Source organism: Balaenoptera musculus, chromosome 12 (assembly GCF_009873245.2).
Source record: "Balaenoptera musculus isolate JJ_BM4_2016_0621 chromosome 12, mBalMus1.pri.v3, whole genome shotgun sequence".
Classification (NCBI taxonomy): domain Eukaryota; kingdom Metazoa; phylum Chordata; class Mammalia; order Artiodactyla; family Balaenopteridae; genus Balaenoptera; species Balaenoptera musculus.
In genome coordinates, this window is record NC_045796.1 from 68,351,683 (window position 1) to 68,370,414 (window position 18,732).

An 18,732-nucleotide genomic window follows, 5' to 3' on the forward strand; every position below is an offset into this window, starting at 1 on the left:
GCCAACCCTCCACACCAGACTTGGCTGGCCACGTAGCCCCCTAGCCGCATACTGGTGTCGGATGTGAGAGCATGTGCTTGCGTAAGAAATCAGGCTTTGCTGGAGACATTCAAGCAAAGATGCTTTTCCAGAACAGAAAGGAAACTCATGCATCAGAAAAGGTGACTAATGAACGTACTGAAAGAATATGGCTGCACAAATACTGAAATCTGATCAGATAAAACAGTTTAAGAAGTTTCTCAAAACCTACACAGTAAGCCTACGGTAAACCTGCTTTTTGCAGTGTGAGAGACTTCAGGACAAGAGAAGTAAAGCCTGAAGTGACCTCACCTGCTCAGAACATTGCTTCCAGAAATGTTTAAAAATGACACGAAGAATATCAATGAGATTTCAGGAATATCCTGTTCAACAGAATGAAGCCCTGATAGCCAGTGTAGGATGCCTTGGCCAACCACGTAGAGAAGTCCTGAGGGACGGATCCCTGATGCGATACCGGAAATGAGGGCTCACCTGACAGAAAGCGCCCGAAAACACGGTGGTAGCCACCGTGTGAACCAGCCGTCTGTCCTGACTGGCGAATAAGAACCACTGGAGAAGCAAAATTGCTATTTACCAGAGTAATCAAAATAAGTCTTGTTGTGCAATGAAAATAGTAAGATGCAGCATTTGTTGAGACCTTAAGACTCAGCAGCTTGGTCACTTGATTAGAAAAATAAACCATTGTTTCTTCAAAATAGGTGTTCAGTCATGAGACAGAAAAAAAATTATATTACTAAAAGTAAAATAAATGGAAATAACCCAGGGGGGAAAAAAAAGAAAATGAAACAGGGACCTCCCTGGCAGTCCAGTGGTTAGGACTCCATGCTTTCACTGCCGAGGGCCCTGGTTCATTTCCTGGTCGGGGAACTAAGATCCCGCAAGCTGCCCCGTCAAAAAGAAAAAGAAAAAAAAAACAAAACCTCAGATCAGTGTGAATCTTGATGAACACCTGTGTTTCTCTTTTTATCAAGGTATAATTTACATATCATGAAATGTACCTGTTTTAAATGTATAATTCAGTAAGTTATTTTTTTTTCTTTCTTTTTTTTTGGGGGGGTTGTTTCTTTGTGTGTCGGGGGCTGGGGAGTTGGGCAGTGGCCATGCCGCGCGGCTTGTGGGATCTTAGTTCCCCAACCAGGGATCGAACCCCGGGCCCCGGCAATGCGAGTGCCAAGAGTCCTAACCACTGGACCGCCAGGGAGTCCCCCAATTCGATGAGTTTCAGTAAATTTACTGAGTTTTGCAGCCACCACAATTCAGTTTACATTTTTATCATCCCAGTAGCATCCCTCCTGTGCATTTACAGTTTATCTTTGATGCCACCTCCTGCTCCAGGCAACTCCTCATCTACTTCTTGTCTGTATAGATTTGGCTTTTCAGGACATTTCATATAAATGGTCTCTTCTCTCACTTTGCGTCAATGTTTTGAGGTCCCTTCATGGTATAGCCTATATCATTAGTGTGTTCCTTTTTGTTCCTCATAGTATTTCATTGTGTAGATAAATTTATTTATTTATTTATATTTATTTTTGGCTGTGTTGGGTCTTCGTTTCTGTGCGAGGGCTTTCTCCAGTTGCGGCGAGCGGGGGCCACTCTTCATCGCAGTGCGCGGGCCTCTCACCGTCGTGGCCTCTCCCGTTGCAGAGCACAGGCTCCAGACGCGCAGGCTCAGTAGCTGTGGCTCACGGGCTTAGTCGCTCCGCGGCATGTGGGATCTTCCCAGACCAGGGCTTGAATCCGTGTCCCCTCCATTGGCAGGCATATTCTTAACCACTGCGCCACCAGGGAAGCCCCATTGTGTAGATAGTACCATATTTTTTTATCTGTTCACATCTTCTTGGTATTTGGGTTGTTTCTATATCTGTGAATAATGCTGCCATGAACATTTGCATGCTAGGCTCCCATTTTTTATTTTTTATTTAATTTATTTAAAAATATTTATTTATTTGGTGGTGCCAGGTCTTAGTTGCGGCACGTGGGCTCCTTAGTTGTAGCATGCAAACTCTTAGCTGCGGCATACTTGTGGGATCTAGTTCCCTGACCAGGGATCGAACCCGGGACCCATGCTTGTGGGATCTAGTTCCCTGACCAGGGATCGAACCCGGGACCCCTGCATTGGGAGTGTGGAGTCTTATCCACTGCGCCGCCAGGGAAGTTAGGCTCCCATTTTTTAAAACAAGTGTCTTGACGTAAGTGGGAAAAGGGAATTCTTTTTCTTTTGATCAGAAGTGTTGTTCCACTACAAAGGAATTGGGATAACTATTCACTTTGAAGTTTGTGGCAGGAAACCATTAACTAAAGTGAAAGCTCAGCAAAGGAGATGACTTTTTTTTTTCCTTTTTGAGAACACTGAAGACCACAAAATAGAATACAGAAGCCTTTTCTAATCTCACATTCTCCAATTTTCCTTCTAGTGTCCTCGAAGTGGAAAAGTCTCTGTTATTAGCTGAGAAAGGCAACCTAGAGGACAAGGATAATGAGGTAGAGCTGTTGACTGCTGGGAAGAAATTCCGTATCTTGGCAACCATGAACCCCGGGGGTGACTTTGGGAAAAAAGAGGTAAAACTGTGTTCTTGAAGCATAATTTTTTTGTGCCTTTTGACCTCAGCTCACTGTACCCATAAATACAGTATGTAAAAATGTGTCTGGAATTTTATGTTGGGTAAAAACTGAGTAAAAGATAAAAATCCAGAGAGAGCCATTATAAGGTTGAAAAATAATTCTGACAGATAAAACATTCCTTATTTGACGTCTCACTTTTGTATGTGCCTGAAATTTCATTATTTCAATCACTTTGCCTGGCTTTTTACATATGTTAAGGTAACAAAGTCTCACGAGAGCTCTGTGTGGAAGTTATTATTGCTAGTTTTATGGATGAGAAAAGTTGAAACTGAAGTTTATTCACAAGTTCTGCTTCTAGAGTCTACTCTGTTAAACACGAGAGTGGTGATATGAATGACTTAAAGTGACAAAAAAGCAGTCGCAGCCAGGATCCTGTCCTGGTTTTGCAGGTGGAGAGTGTCTGTTCTCTCAGGGGTTGTGTGGGTCACCCTCAGACTGTTGGTAAAGGAAAGGGTGAGGGTGATTTCTTCTGTTGAGAAGGTGGTGTGAGGGTCCCCCAAGCCCCACGGCTTCCAGGCTCATGAAGCCTCTCAGTGGAGAAGTCTGCGTTGTGTGTGAGACCCTGGTGTGTTCAAGTTAGGGAGAGGGTGGTGTGGTAGTAGGTCAGGATGATGAGCAGAAATGGGTTGGTGGGGAGTGAAAGCAGGTAAGATTCCTGGTAACTTGGTGGCTGCCTGAAGTGTGAAAGTGATATTTAGGGCCTGATTTTCCTCAGTAGCATTAGAAGAAAGATGATTGCTGTGCTTTGGGAAATGTACTGAAGGGAAGAAATAACATACACCACAGTTTCAAAGTATGAAAACAGGCTCTGTGGCAAGTGGAAATAGCACAGAAAGATCTGATTTCAAGGTTGTATGTGTTAACTTGCCTGTCAGGTTAGCTTAAGTTATTTTTAGACAGAGATTGCCAGCTTTTACCGAAGGGAAAGCTAGCTTTTGGTTCTGCCTGCCTTGCTGCAGAGGGAGGCGGGATCCTGGAACCACGGTCCTGCTCAGCCGGGATGGTGCTGAGCAGCACACGCACACCCCTGGGGCCTTTGCTGAGCTGCTCCTGAGTGCAGGCGTTGTTCCTGGTCCTGCTGTGCTAGGCCGGGGAGGCGAAGGATGGAGTTGATCTGTGCAGTAAAAGAAAATCGTTGGTGAACTTTTGTGAGCGTGTGTTATCTGACCTAGGGGGAGGGTGGGATGAATCCAGACTGAGGGCAAAGGCCCTGAGACTGGAGGACTAAACAGTTCTTTGTCATACAAGAGGTAAATATATACCTGTTTGCAATTTCACTCCCTTTGAGCCACATCAAAGTTTTCTCCTTCTGCTTCAGACAGCTCTCCCCCATGGGAAGATAATGTTTATTTTCTCCAAACCACCAGTCAAGTAGCTGAAGGGAAAGTAAAGGGAAGGGCCTTTGCTTAGGGGAAAGTGTTGGGGTTTGGGAGTCATCTACTAGGGCTGAATCCTTCTTGCACCACGGACTCTATAAGACCTTGAAGTTCTCTACCATGATTATAAAGAAAGGGGTGGTAGTACGAGCTCAGGGAGTGTGGTGGAGATAATGAGGTGACATGTGGAAGGAGCCGGACAAATAGGTGTTCAGTGAATTATAGACAGTAGTAGAGGTGATAAAAGAAGCATTGGGTATTTGCCACATTCACAGCAAGCATTCATTCAAAGGATTTGTTTTCTAGCTTTCCTCATAGGTATTAAATTCACATTAGGATTTGTGTTCTTTGTAGCTGTCTCCTGCCTTAAGAAACCGTTTTACAGAAATATGGTGCCCTCAAAGCGCAAGCCGTGAAGACTTAACTCAGATTATCAGCCATAATCTTCGTCCAGGACTGTCTCTGGGCAGAACAGATCGTAAAGGTGAGAGTGTTCAGGTGGTGGCGGTGGGGTGTGTGTGTGTGCTGGAGGGAGGGGAATAGCATGTTTAGCAGTAGGTGTGTATGGCCTGTTCTATGGAGAAGTGATAACAGGTAGATAGATCTAAGGAAAATGTGATACTAGCCTGTTGCCCTCTACCAAAGTATCCCTTCTTCACCTTGCTTCCATCACCGGGTTACTACGTTTTAGCTTTCTGATTGTTTCACCTGTCGGCTATCTTTATATATAAGGCATATTTGTTGGCTAAAGATAAGGAAATGTGGTTTAAATTTTAATCATTACCACCGTTAGAAAATGTTTATAGAATTTTAAACTGCATTTCTTTAGTAGTTGTCAACTAATTTATTATCATTTCACTTTATTTTATTTTAAATTTTCCTTTTATTATGAAAATTTCAAACACAAGGAAAATAGAGTAGTATTTTAAAAACTCCCATAGACTTGTAACCTAGATTTAATAATTCTTAAAATATCAAGGCTTCCCTGGTGGCGCAGTGGTTGGGAATCTGCCTGCTAATGCAGGGGACACGGGTTCGACCCCTGGTCTGGGAAGAGCCCATATGCCGCGGAGCAACTAGGCCCGTGAGCCACAACTGCTGAGCCTGCGCGTCTGGAGCCTGTGCTCCGCAACAAGAGAGGCCGCGATAGTGAGAGGCCCGTGCACCGCGATGAAAAGTGGCCCCCGCTCGCTGCAACTAGAGAAAGCCCTCGCACAGAAACGAAGACCCAACGCAGCCAAAAATAAATAAATTAATTAATTAATTTAAAAAATTATGTTGCATTAAAACAAACTGCATATTAAAAATAATACATTTTAAAAAAATATCCAGTAAGAGCCAAAATATTTATTATACGGTTCTTTTTTTTTTTCCAAATTGAGCTTAGATTGCCCTGATTAATCCCATATTCTCGGCATTGAATGGGCTAAATTTAGGACGTAGATCTGGTTCTAAGACTTAATACAAACCCTAATACAAGTAGTTTTTTGGATCATTTTGCCTCTCTGTCTTAAAGAATATAAAAGGTTGTCTGCTTCTTTGAGATTGAGGTTCATGGATACGTTCAGCTTTTTAAAGGCACGCTAAAGCACAGCTTCAAAAATAGGTAGGATGGCTGTGGAGAGTAGGTGCGTGGATCCCAGCCTCATCTGTGGTATATTAGGAAAGATTGGCTCTTTAGTCACCTGAGCACAGACTTCCTTTTAAGAAGGGCCTTTACTGAACCTCAGTATTCATGGGTGTACCCAGTGCTATCTGAACAGCTGGAGTTCCCCTGGCTCCACCAATATCACAGCCACTCAGTGGTGCAGAATTGACTAAGCCTGCGATTCCCAAACTCACCTGGACAATTGGTTTAAATACAGCTTGCGGGGCCCTGCACCCAGGGCTTCTGATTCAGTCGGTCTGGTGTAGGGCATGAGAATTTGCCTTCCTAACAAGTTCCCAGGTGGTCCAATAATATTGGTCTACAGCCCACACTCAGAACCTCTGACTTACCTTGGTTGTGTGCATTGGTGCATTTATGGTGAAAATTCAAGTAAAAAGAGGAGGAGAAGACAGAAATTGTTAAGCTGGCATGGTTTATCTTTTGGCTCTGGGTTGAGACTGGGTCCCCCAAGGAAATAACCTCTGAATCTCCTATGGGCTGCTTACTTTTCTGAGCTACTTGGATTGTGACAGAATGGCGGAGGATGCAACTGCCGTTAAGCTGCCACGTTTGCTGCATCATCAGTGCTTTTCATGTTTAACTGAGCAAACGGTTCCTCCACAGGGCATAAGCACTGGGACCCCTAGGACTTACTCTGAGCCTTACGGCTTGTCCTTAAGGAGCTTGTTTACTCCATGCTTTCCAGGCTGCATGGCAGCAGACTTCCCTGGGGAGGCATTAGAGACCCTGAGGGAAGGAACATGGAGCATGAGGGAGAAGTGGCTTAATAATTTATAGCAGTTTTTTCATTTGGAAATGGATCAGCGTGGCACAGCATAAAAACATTTTTGAAATTGTGTAATATAAAAGAGGAAATTAGGGAATTCCCTGGCAGTCCAGTGGTTAGGACTCCGTGCTACCACTGTAGGGGGGCACAGGTTCGATCCCTGGTTAGGGAACTAAGATCCCACAAGCTGCACACCGCCCAAAAAAAAGGAAACTAGACATAGCTTTTCCCCAGATTTTCTTTAAGGATATATATGATTCATTGAATTTAATATTTCAACTATTATGGATTCTAAATTGAATTCTGAGCCTATTTAGGGTATTTAAGATATATTTACTGCATCGTCTTAATGAAAATATAAATACCACTGTGGGTACCACTTTTTCTATTATTTTTGGTTCACAAATCTCAATAGTAGTATTATGTATACATTGATAATATAACAAAAAAAGATTCTGTAATGAAATCTTTTCTATATTTGATGTATTGATGAAATTGATGTATTTAAAAAAAATTGATCTCTGAAGGGCATGTGGGCTGCTTTTGCCATTCTCAAACTCTCATTGACCAGTATTTCTCAAAGCATTCTCTTTTCATTAAAATGATATATTGTTCAGAGCTTTTCTTTGAGTTGTATTTCTAGAAGTAGAAACAAGGAACTTCCGAGCTCCCATTAGTTGTGGCCAGATTGCTCTCCAGAAAGTTGGCCCCATTCACAGTGCTGCCAGCAGCTTATTAATTAGTTCCCCGACCAGGGATCGAACCCGGGCCCCAATACTGAGAGCGCCGAGTCCCAACCACTGGACTGCCAGGGAATTCCCGTCATTTTTTTCTTTTTAAATACAATGAAATCTATTATTTTATCCTTGTTAATTTAATGGATATTCTAAAATTTCATTTTCTTTTATTACTAGTGAATGGAGCATTCTCTAGTTTATTTAAAAATAACTATTATTTTACATATTGCTATTTGTATATTTTTGGATAATATTCCTTAATATATTTATCACGTAGGTTTCTCTCCTGTTATCTTCAATATTTGTTGTTAAAAAATACATATATGAACCCATCCCATCCACTGTATCTCTGATGATCTTTTATTTCTTTAATAGTCATGATTTAATTCCTCTCTATTAATGGATAAATTATTTCATTTTCCTTAAGTCCTTGATTTACCTCACATTTTTTCCACTCTGAAATGTGGATCCAGGTACTCATGTTTAACATCTAGCTTTTGAAACAGTATTTAATTTCTTTCCTCTTGTTACTAGACTTTCTCCCATGAGTTGTCATTTTATGTTCTTTCTTAAGATTTGTGTTTTTTTCTGTAATTAGTATTTTTCTTCTAACCAGTTTGCAGTGTAGCTTGAAAGCTGTTACTGTAGAGTCTACTTTTTATTACAGCAGTGCTGATTCCTCCTTATCATATTTTCTTTTTAAAAAGCATTCCTTGATATTCATACTTCTTAGATAAATGTTTACTATTGACTTCAGAAGTTATATGAAGTACTCTACTAAATTTGATTGTCATTGCTTTGAATGTCTGTGTATGACGTCATAAGTATTCTGTTTCCAGACAAATATTTTACAATATGAAATTGTGAAAATTAGAATAGTCATTAACTTGAATCATGAAACATAATTTGTGAATCCTCTAATTTGCTAAATTGTGATTGATGAACAGATGGACCAGACAAACAAAAAACCTAGACTAAATGCCACTGAAATCATGATAATCCCCATTCCACTGAATCAGTTAAAAATATAAATAAATCTGTATGTTTTCTAAAATCATTGTGTCTTGTCTTCAAAGTTGTATCTGAACACAAACCAAATGAATACTTTATTTCTTTGAGTTGTTTTCAGGGCGCTTTCTTAGACTTTAATTCTCGAAGTTTTCTTTCTGGTGTTTTTTTGTTTGTTTGTTTTGGTAGGGGTAGAATGCTGTTCTTGAACCCTATGGGAATGTGATTATAGCCGTGGACCCCATTTGCTTAGAAAAAGTATTAATGTACATTCACAAAAATTTGCATATAATCTCATGAAACATAGATCCCTTTTAAACCATCGATGGGCCCCAGGTTGCAAATCCCTGTCCGGAGTCTTCCCAAACAGCAAATACCTTTGCTTTCTTGTGTCTTAGGGGCTGACATAGCTGAGGTGATGCTGGATTTCATTGACTGGCTGACCCACCAGGAGTTTGGCCGAAGGTGTGTGGTCAGTATCAGAGATATCCTGTCCTGGGTTAACTTCATGAACACAATGGGGGAGGAAGCTGCTTTGAAAAGGCCGGAGACCATCTCCACAGTGACGTCTTTTGTCCACGCCGCCTGCCTGGTGTACGTAGATGGAATAGGTTCAGGTATGTTGTCTGTTAGCTGGTGAGAACAAGGGGTTAGGGTAGAGGGAACTGTGAGATGGAGCAAGCCCAGACCTCTGAGCCAGATACCTGTAGCATTTCCAAGACTCACAGTGGCTCTCTTGTTCTTTTACTCTTCTTGAGAGGCGATTGGTGTAAAAGATACGCAAAAGCTTTTCATTGCTTATAGGCCAGGGGTTTGGTAAATGTGAAGTAGTGATTATGATAGAAAGAAGACTGCTGGAAATGCTTTTGCTCCTGAAGAACTTAACATGACATTTCTTAAAACAGTCATTTAGAGTTAACGGGCCTGAATCCTGTAGTTTGTTTTAAGTGTACTACAATTTTATTAAATTTAATGTTTAAGTTTTTTTCAGCCATGAAAATTAGAAATACAAGCCCACATGACTAAAAGTACCCTATTAGTTACTCTTTTCTCCAGACTGATTTCTCATGGGGTGACTGGAGTGCTTTACTGAATAAGCTGCTGCTGAATTGATGACCTGACAGTTGTGGGGAGAGGGGAGTCACACTCCTTCTTAGGGCTGCTTATACTAGGAGTCGTATTTTGGCTGTGATTCAGGAGCCCGTCCTAGAGTTCCTGCTGAGTGGTTGTGAAGCTGGGTGCCCTGCTGTTGTTTGATGGACTGATCCTCTTCCTTTAGGGGTAACTTCATCTGGGTTTGGTACGGCTCTCTTGGCTCGCAAAGAATGTCTGAAATTCCTAATCAAGAAACTTTCCAAGATTATCCGACTTACAGAAAGTCAGAAAAATGAATTGAAGATTTATGACAGACTCAAAGCCAAAGAATTCACTGGGATAGATAACCTTTGGGGAATTCATCCATTTTTTATACCAAGGGGTAAGAATGATTTTTAATAAATAAGATTCTCTTCTTGTGGTTCACAAATACTTGACCTTTATTGTGACTTTTAACTTCAGTATATCATGATTACTTTTTATCTGAGTTAGAATCTGACTTGGCGTAATCATAATTGTGTGAGTGGTTAAAAATATATAACTGGCATATAAAAATAGGAGAAAATACAGTCTTTAATACATGATTAAATTGTCCCATTAAAAATGCATTTATTTGTTTATTATTTGGTGCTCAAAGCAAGACCTTTCCTGTAGTGGTAATTCAGCCCATAATGTTTCAACTAAGAACTTTATCGCCTTTTACAAAAACAGTTTTGTGAACCCTTGAGGGCAAGTGTCATTCATCTTCCTATCCCTGGCATCTGCCACGTAGCCTAGCAGTCATAGGCATTCAGAGAATGTCTGCTGAGTGAGTGAATGGATGAATAAATGAGTGATTAAATAGGAAATGCAGGTGGATTTCAGTTCTAATCCTTGCTCTTATTAGGTTGCCTCTGTCAAATATTTAAATGAGGTAGTTATATTAGATATTTTTCCAGGGCACTCTGAATTTTTCGGATTGTTGCTTCTCTAGCAGAGTCATCTCTTTCTTGTCCCTTCTTTCCTCTCTGTGTCAAGAATTGTTGAATGCCTGGAATGTGTAGAGGTGCAGTGGCAGTTAGCGGGGGTTCAGTGGTGAACTAAACCAGCCCAGCTTCCGGGCTGAATGGAACATTGCCCCTTTCCCTCTCCCTCTTCAACAGTACTGTCTTCATCCCTGATGGGCCCCCCCCGTGATCTAACCATTAGATCCCTTCCCTAAGCCGTCATGGTAGTATTCAGTTCTCTCGTGTAGGAGCTGTGTGCTTGTGGCCTGGGACTGGGGTGGTCCTTGCTTCTGCTTCCGTAGCTGAGGTAATAAATGTTTTCCTAGCCCCACTGCCTCCAAACTGATGTACCAACAGCTTCTGCCAGGAGACATAGTGGCATAAATATTAAGCCCTCTAAGACTGTTATTAGTCCTGCACTTCAGCTATACTATGGGTTAAGGATGCATCCTGAATTGTCTTGGTGGCCGAAAAACCTTGGATGAAATTGTTTATATGGAACCATCTGGCCTATATACCAAGCTTCCACTTGACTTTTAGGAAAATACAAGTATAAGGTAAATTGTACAAGTACAGGTAGTAGTAATTCCAGGTGTAGGTTGTGAAAGGAAAGATGTATGCTTGCAGTTTCGACCTGTATGAGTATGTATAGATGTAGGTGTAGGAAGTGCCGAGATCTGTGTAGTAGGCACAGTTGAAGAAAGTATGCTGCTGGCTCTTCCTGGAAAGCATTTTATGGACCCAAAAGTGAGGAAATATCAAAATAGGGCTAAGCGTTTTCACCACAGATGGTACTTCACTGACTGACAGTCTACTTGGTGGATTCTTTTAATCTCCAGTTGATATATATGTATGATTTGGTGATGTCTAGCTTAAATGTGGCTTTTCTTTTCTCCACTTCAGGACCTGTCTTGCACAGGAATAATATCGCCGACTATGCACTCAGCGCGGGCACCACAGCTATGAATGCCCAGAGGCTCTTAAGAGCTACAAAACTGAACAAACCTATCCTCTTGGAGGGCTCCCCTGGTGTGGGCAAGACGAGCTTGGTGGGAGCCTTAGCCAAGGCTTCAGGCAACACTCTTGTCCGAATCAACTTGTCAGAGCAGACGGTAAGCTTAAGTCACGCTACAGCTGATGGGGGTAGGTGTAGGGAGTAATGTTTTTATCTATTTATAGAGTTTTCTAGTCAGAAATAATCACGATGTCAGAACCCCAAATATTTCATGGTGATAAAGACCATAGCAACATGATCCACAAACCTAATTCTCCTTTTGTGTTCATTAATAGATGACACCTGTAGTAGTATTCTCTCTGGATGCTTTATTGTAATTCTCTTTTGAGGGAGAATCACTCATTTCAGTTTTTATTGTAATACAGCCTCTCTCTATTTTTGTCCTTTCTAAAAATATTAATTACAGATAAAATGACCCTTTAAACAATCTTATGAAAATATGGGACAGAGATGACAAATTAACTAATCTCCTGGGATGGGGTCTGGGAGGAGGGCCTGGGCATTGTTTTTGGTGTGTGTGGTTTTTGTTTTTGTTCTTTAAGGTCACCAATTTATTTCCAAGTACATCCAGTGTTGAGAACTATTGATCTAGAGCTCCAGTTGATAGATGCTTAGACTATTGTGATGATAAGATGCTTGGGGCATGTCTGGGCTCCTGGTAAAGAGTTCTGGCATTGATTAGTTCTCTCTTGGGGGGTAAGACTAAAAAGTGGTACAAGGCCTAAGTATTTACCATTTTACGTTTGGGGTCTTGGGATCTAGTTAATCTTCTATGTAATGTTGGCTTTCCCCCATTTCTTCCTCCTCTCAAAGGACATCACAGACCTGTTTGGAGCAGATCTACCTGTTGAAGGTGGCAAGGGAGGAGAGTTTGCCTGGCGCGATGGCCCCTTGCTGGCAGCCTTGAAGGCAGGCCATTGGGTTGTGTTGGATGAGGTGAGAGGACGGCCCATCGTGCCAACGTGGGACTACAAGTGTGAGAAATGGGGGTGGGGGCAGAACTTTTCGAGGCTTGAGGGCATTTCACAATGGATGATCATGCTCTTGGCTAGTAAAGGCAAATTCTCTGATGAAAAGAATCCTCCGTGGTCTCTTCTATGAATAAGAAAAGTCACTTGTCAGAAAGCATATACAGAACTCCCCCCACGTATAGGGTTGGCCAGAAAGTTCGTTTGGGTTTTCCCATAGCATCTTACGGAAAACCAAACGAACTTTTCGGCCAACCCAATATAACCTACAAACTCTCCTACTTTCGTGAGCTAGCCTCCAGAAAAAGTGCCTCTTCACTGGTTTTATTCTCTAGTCGCTGGCAGGCTTGCTGTGTTTGTATTTATTTTCAGAGTTAAACATAGTTTACAAATAGTGCCAACCACCTCATTTCAGCAGAGAGGCTGGGGAAAGTTACAGTAGGAAGAGACATAGAAAAAATGGTGAGAAAATGGTCAATGTTATATGTGCACATGGGATAAATTAATGACCAGAAGAACAGAGCACATCATGAGACACGTGATAAGTGCCGAATCTCTGTGACTGACAAGCAGCTAGAGAGATATGGAGAAGTGATGCACAAAATAAAAAAATTGAAGGTTGTGGCCAAAGGATTTGAGTTAGTTCAGGATGTGCAATGTCAGTTCTGGAAAAGGCGAGCAAGTAGTTGTGTAGCTTAAAATGATTTGGGTGATGAAAGTGCCACAGATGACTTTTGACACAGGCCCCAACGGGTTCCCTAGATTCAGACCCCCCTTGTGTCTGCAGTAAGGGGGATGGATTCCTTTTCTGCTGAGCTGCTTCCTAATTACCAGATACTAAAGAGAGGGAGGGTTTTGGTTTTTGTTTTATTCCCCCCAGAGTTTTTTGAAAAAGATATGTGATAGAATAATCATCAGCCAGGAAAAAAAGAATGCCTTGTTTCAAAGCTAGAAGACTACTGACCATAGTCATATTTTGTGGAAATGCACATAGGGACTGCAAGGCATTCTGGCCTTGCAGTCACACATAAGAGCAGCTTTTAGAACTTGACCTGTATGTGGGTATATAGCGGAGTTTGTGTTTTGAGTGCTTATGTAAACATGACACTTGAAATTCTAATATAATCTGATTTTTGGCCCATTTGCATTTTACTGATTCACATTTCACAGTTGAATTTTTCCATGTTACCTAAAAACCACCCATACTTCACATCCCTGAGCTCTGAACTCAGCATCTGAGGACCTCCATTCAGCAATTTTCATTTCTGGTGTTCACACACACACAAATCCTCGTGTTTGCTCTTGTTGTTCACAAAACTGTTGGCATAGTTAGATCTACTTTATGTAGTTTATATCGTGACTTTGAAGCCCATTTGGAGAGCTTATTCAGTATTTGAGCTGGGAAGGATGTTTATTTAAGTATGTAAAGAGCTGTCTTACTTCACCTTAAAAAAATCCCAGAGCGAAAATGAGATATCTTTGTATTGGAAAGTTTCTTTTGTAAGCTATGATTTATAAAGTAGACCAATGTAGGAGCAGATGATGGATACAGTTTTATTTTTGAGACTAATTTAACTGCTTTAAAAAAATTTAACCTACATACTCAGTTTACTTAAAAATTATTGCTATTTTATACACCCCAAATTTCTCTAACATATATATGAAATAATAGGATGAATACACATCAGTTCAGCTTGAGAAGCAGAATGTTAGCAATGTTGTTTGAACTCCTTCCCCCTTGAGGATAAGACTACTTTTTGTGCATATTATTCTTTTGCTTTTTGTAACAGCTATACAGCATATAAAATAAGTATATGCTCTTTCTTCTCCAAATAGCTTAACCTGGCTTCGCAGTCAGTCTTGGAAGGACTCAATGCTTGTTTTGACCACCGAGGAGAAATCTATATTCCTGAGTTAGGAATGAGCTTTCAAGTGCTGCATGAGAAGACGAAGATTTTTGGTTGTCAGAATCCTTTTAGACAAGGAGGCGGAAGGAAGGGCTTGCCCAGGTCTTTCCTAAATAGGTTTACTCAGGTAAGATTTGCTGTTGCCCCGGAAACCAGAGGCGGTGTCAGGGGCAATAATACTGCTGACACATAGCTATGAGGGTGCCCACTCTGAGAATGAGACAGGCTCAGTGTACTGATCTGCCTCTCCATTTCGCATCTTTATATGTTGGGTATCAATGTGACTGATTCCCATAATCACTTCTCTCCTGCTGCGAATCCTTTATCTTAGGTCTCAGAGGACCTGGTATGTTATCAGTTGGAGGAAAGTAAGATGACCACCATCTTGAGGATTCTATTACTGTGCTCAGAGATTAAGGCCAATCTTTGACCTTTTCAAGTGTATTTGTGATCTGTTAGAACATTAAAAGATTATTTTATAATGAAAATGCGTTTAAATCTAAGTAAAATAAAGTATAAAAAACTACCATGAAGAAAAAAAAAATCCAGTATTCTCCATACCAAAGTCAACCACTATTAATAGTTGGTATCTTTTCTTATTACCTTAATTCTCATTTGCAGCAGAAGGTGTGTGTGTGTGTGTACACGTAGGCTTACATGTTTTAACATCTTTTTTCAAAGTTTGGCTAATGTAGTGGCTTGGAAATGCTTCTAGACGTTAGCTTTCTTTTATGCCCCATCCCGTGATAATTAAGAATTTACTGAGTATCTTTTAAGAAATCTATTATGAAAAATTTCAAACTTATTGAAAAGTTGATCAAATTTTAAAATGAATGCTCATATACCTACCATCTGGATTTTTTAGAGCATTTTACATGATATATAGGAAATTAAAATTACAAATATACTTAAAAAAATTACTTGCATGTCTTTCTCTAAGTCACTAGAATGAAGCTAACAAGAAAACTCTCTTTTGCTCTATACTTCAAAGATTTTATATGATTCCGTATCCTAAAAATGCAAGAAAAGAAATTTCTATAACTGAAATATATATATTACTGAGGTATTATTACTTTGGTGTTAAATAAAAATTTTACGTAAGTCACGGTAGTCATTTCTGGTGTTTGGTAAAGAGAAACGATGGCGTTTTTTCATGTTATTTTTGAATTTTCTAGGTCTTTGTGGATCCCCTTACAGTAATAGACATGGAGTTCATTGCCAGTACTCTGTTTCCAGCCATTGACAAAAGTATTATTAAAAAAATGGTTGCTTTCAACAACCAGGTAAGTACCTACGTGTATTATTTGTTCTTTGTTTTTCTGATTTTCTCATTTTCTCAACATGGAACACTAAATTACCAGTCTCCGTAACTAAGATAAATCACATAGACTTCTAAAAGTTTCTAGTGGAAGGCAAGCTACTCATTTGAGGGTTACAGTAATTCAGTTCTGTTGCGTGTATCATTGTCAATGCTTACAGGGTATTCCTGGCATTGAGAAGTCTGGGTTGGGAGAAGGAGACATCTGAATCAAGCCTGTTAGCCTCTGTTTTGGGTTATGTATGCATTCACAGTACACTGATAGTACTTAATGCAGTGCCTAGCAGTGGGACATGCTTTCCCAGTAAGGGTATTTTCTTTTTAGATTGATCACGAAGTGACTGTCGAGAAGAAATGGGGGCAAATAGGAGGACCCTGGGAATTCAACCTCCGGGACCTTTTCCGCTGGTGTCAGTTGATGCTAGTTGACCAGTCCCCTGGGTGTTACGATCCTGGTCAGCATGTGTTTTTGGTCTATGGTGAAAGAATGAGAACCAAGGAAGATAAAGAAAAGGTGAGTTTCATACTTGCTCTTTGCATTTCTTTCCATCTGTAAGTTGATTTCTTCCTGAGGGACAGAAGGGGTGTACTCATTTACAATACCAAACCCAGTAAAGCTGCTTGGAAATTTAAAAGTTACGGGAAGAAACTAAACATTCACCTGTCTCAGAGTCTCATAGTGTAGTTTGCTTTGGAGGACACAGTTTGCTTATCCATCTAAATCCCCATGATTGCAGACCTTCTTTAACAGTATTGCCCTCCATTAATAAAGGCTTGGTCTTTATCACCTTTCCAGGCACAAAAGTGAGAAGCAGGAGGAGACAGGTGATAACCAGTAGAAGAGGAGGGCTTTCTACTTTTAAATAAATGTCAAATTGCAAAGTATTTTATCTAGAAAGGATAAATAGATGAAAAGAGAGAGGAAATTCTGTATCTAAATGGAAGTAAAAATATCCCTTTGTAAGTAGAAAACAACACCAGAATTTCCAGCTTAGTAAATTAATAATGTGTACATTTTGCTTTGTGGTATTTCAAGTCCAGTTCATGGAAAATTCACAACAGTTGCAGGTGGGAGGTGCTGTCATGACCTCTTACAGATGAGGAGGATCCAAGGCTCAGAGTCATGGAATCTCAGTGTAGCAAGTGGCACAGCCAGCTCTCCAGCACAGACCTTTCCACTTTGCCTGCTATTCCTTCTACTGTATCACAGTTGTTTACAAACAAAGCAACTTACAGATTCATGTGAGTTAGAAACAGTAACCTCCTTACTGACGTGAAGATGTGGCTGCACGTGGCACAAGTGACTTTCACACACTTTCATTCTGCTACTGAGAGCACAGATCCCCTTCTGTGTGGCATCCAGAGTCTAGCCCAGTGTTAACAACTCATTTATTACATGCAGATGGCTTTCAGTGTATTAGGACAAGATGTTCAGTTAGTTTTGTTTTTTTCACAAATTTTAGTTCACATAGCCTCAGCTAGTGTTTTCATTTCTCCATCCACTTACTGGTTACAGTGGATTAACTGTGGCAGGACTGGCCAGTGTTGGGGAACTGATGTTGGTCAGATGGTGAGTCACTGTAGGGTGTGGAAGGTTTCCATCACTCCTCCAGTTCAGTTGCTGTAGTTGACCAAATGTTTTCTGAGGGGGAAAGAAGCTAAGTAAAATAATAATAGAAGAAGAGAGGCTATAAAAGTATTTGTAATTTTAACTCTGGTATAATATCAGTGAGAGGAGATGATATGCTGTAGAGTGGGAAATAAGGTCAGAAATCGCCTGGACCAAGGAGTAGGTGGTGGGAGCATTTTCTTCTGTGCTGCTTTTAGGCTTTTACTCAGTGTTTGATACTCATTATGATTTTATCTTTGTTGTTTTTATTTTCTGATTTCAGTATACATTGATTAGTATGAATATTGCTGCTTTGTTAGAAATGCACAACTTGTTGTAAATATTTTGGGTGGCTGGAATCTTTGTGGCTGCTATGGGCTAAATTAGTGTTTTTTACACACCCTTATCTTTTCCCCTCCCCAGCTCCTCTTAGATTTAAAAAAAGAAAAAAAAAGTGCATAAATGAAGTACAGTTAACAGGAAGTTTTTAACAGTATTGCTGCTAAGGAAGGGATAAGTGAATGTAAATAATCAGTCAGAGAAATTACTTTGCTTGTCCTCTCTACATAAATATTTAGAAGGATAACAGTGATCTTGGAGTCAGACAGGCTTAGATTTGAAATCAGTTACCAACCATGGGCAAATCATGTAACTCTCATGAATCCCCTAATCCATATCTATAAAATGGAAATGGAAATACCTATTTTGCAAGGGTATTAGGATCAGAAATAATCTATTAAAGCACCTAATATAATGTTTGGCACGTGGCACGTACTCAGGAAACAGTCATTGTTCTTCATAAACTTCATGTTTCTCTTCTACCTTCTTTAGGTGGTATCTTGAATGATGAAAGCAAATTCATTTTTCATCTCAAGATTTACCACAGTTTCTATGGCTTTAATTTATGGTATTTTCTCACTGGAATCTCAAAATAATTTGAGATTATGTGGTTACTCTTTTCTTAAGCTTCAGTTTACTTTCATTCTGAAGAATTAAATGCAATCTATCCTTTTTATAAGAAAATTCAAAAAGATAAGGACTCAGAATAGTGTCATTCTCCTATTGTGTTCATGTTTACTAGTATTCATTCTAGAAGGTTTGGCTCAGAATTTGGTGGAGTGATTTGTGTTTTGATTGTATCATCGTCTTCCTTTAGGTCATTGCTGTATTCAAGGATGTGTTTAATTCAAATTCTAACCCGTACCTGGGAACCAGACTGTTCCACATCACTCCCTGTGATGTTCAGGTGAGGAGAGGAGGATAAGCCACTTGCAGTTTTCTGTGGCTTCTGCTCCCACTCGCAGGCACACTTGTGAAAACTCACCGGCATGTCTTTTTCAGCTGGGCTACTCGATGCTTTCCCGTGGCAGCTACGTTCCTCCCCCGACCTGCCGGCCCCTGTTGCTCCTGCACCAGTCTTTACAGTCTCTGGAGTCAGTTATGAAGTGTGTACAAATGAGCTGGATGGTCATCCTTGTGGGGCCAGCCTCAGTGGGCAAGACCAGCTTGGTTCAGCTCCTGGCACACCTTACTGGTCACACTTTAAAGATCATGGCCATGAACAGTGCAATGGACACTTCGGAGCTTCTGGGTGGATTTGAGCAGGTAACTGATCCG

General features: G+C 40.6%; 2 protein-coding genes across 3 annotated transcripts in view; both read left to right on the forward strand.

Moving 5' to 3' along the window:
* The window catches only part of MDN1 (midasin AAA ATPase 1), a 155,990-nt gene that overhangs the window by 63,741 nt on the left and 73,517 nt on the right, over window positions 1-18,732 (forward strand). For both annotated transcript variants that reach the window (XM_036871713.1, XM_036871715.1), the window contains exons 32-42: window positions 2,454-2,598; window positions 4,392-4,521; window positions 8,616-8,834; window positions 9,497-9,694; window positions 11,202-11,410; window positions 12,127-12,249; window positions 14,118-14,315; window positions 15,364-15,471; window positions 15,832-16,020; window positions 18,272-18,361; window positions 18,457-18,720. In XM_036871713.1, coding sequence (XP_036727608.1) covers window positions 2,454-2,598; window positions 4,392-4,521; window positions 8,616-8,834; window positions 9,497-9,694; window positions 11,202-11,410; window positions 12,127-12,249; window positions 14,118-14,315; window positions 15,364-15,471; window positions 15,832-16,020; window positions 18,272-18,361; window positions 18,457-18,720 — 1,873 coding nt within the window. The remainder of the gene's footprint in view (window positions 1-2,453; window positions 2,599-4,391; window positions 4,522-8,615; window positions 8,835-9,496; window positions 9,695-11,201; window positions 11,411-12,126; window positions 12,250-14,117; window positions 14,316-15,363; window positions 15,472-15,831; window positions 16,021-18,271; window positions 18,362-18,456; window positions 18,721-18,732) is intronic.
* Window positions 188-502, forward strand: LOC118905408 (mitochondrial import inner membrane translocase subunit Tim9-like). Its single transcript, XM_036872077.1, is given in 3 exon segments — window positions 188-285; window positions 287-320; window positions 395-502. Coding segments are annotated over 3 exon segments (240 nt in total).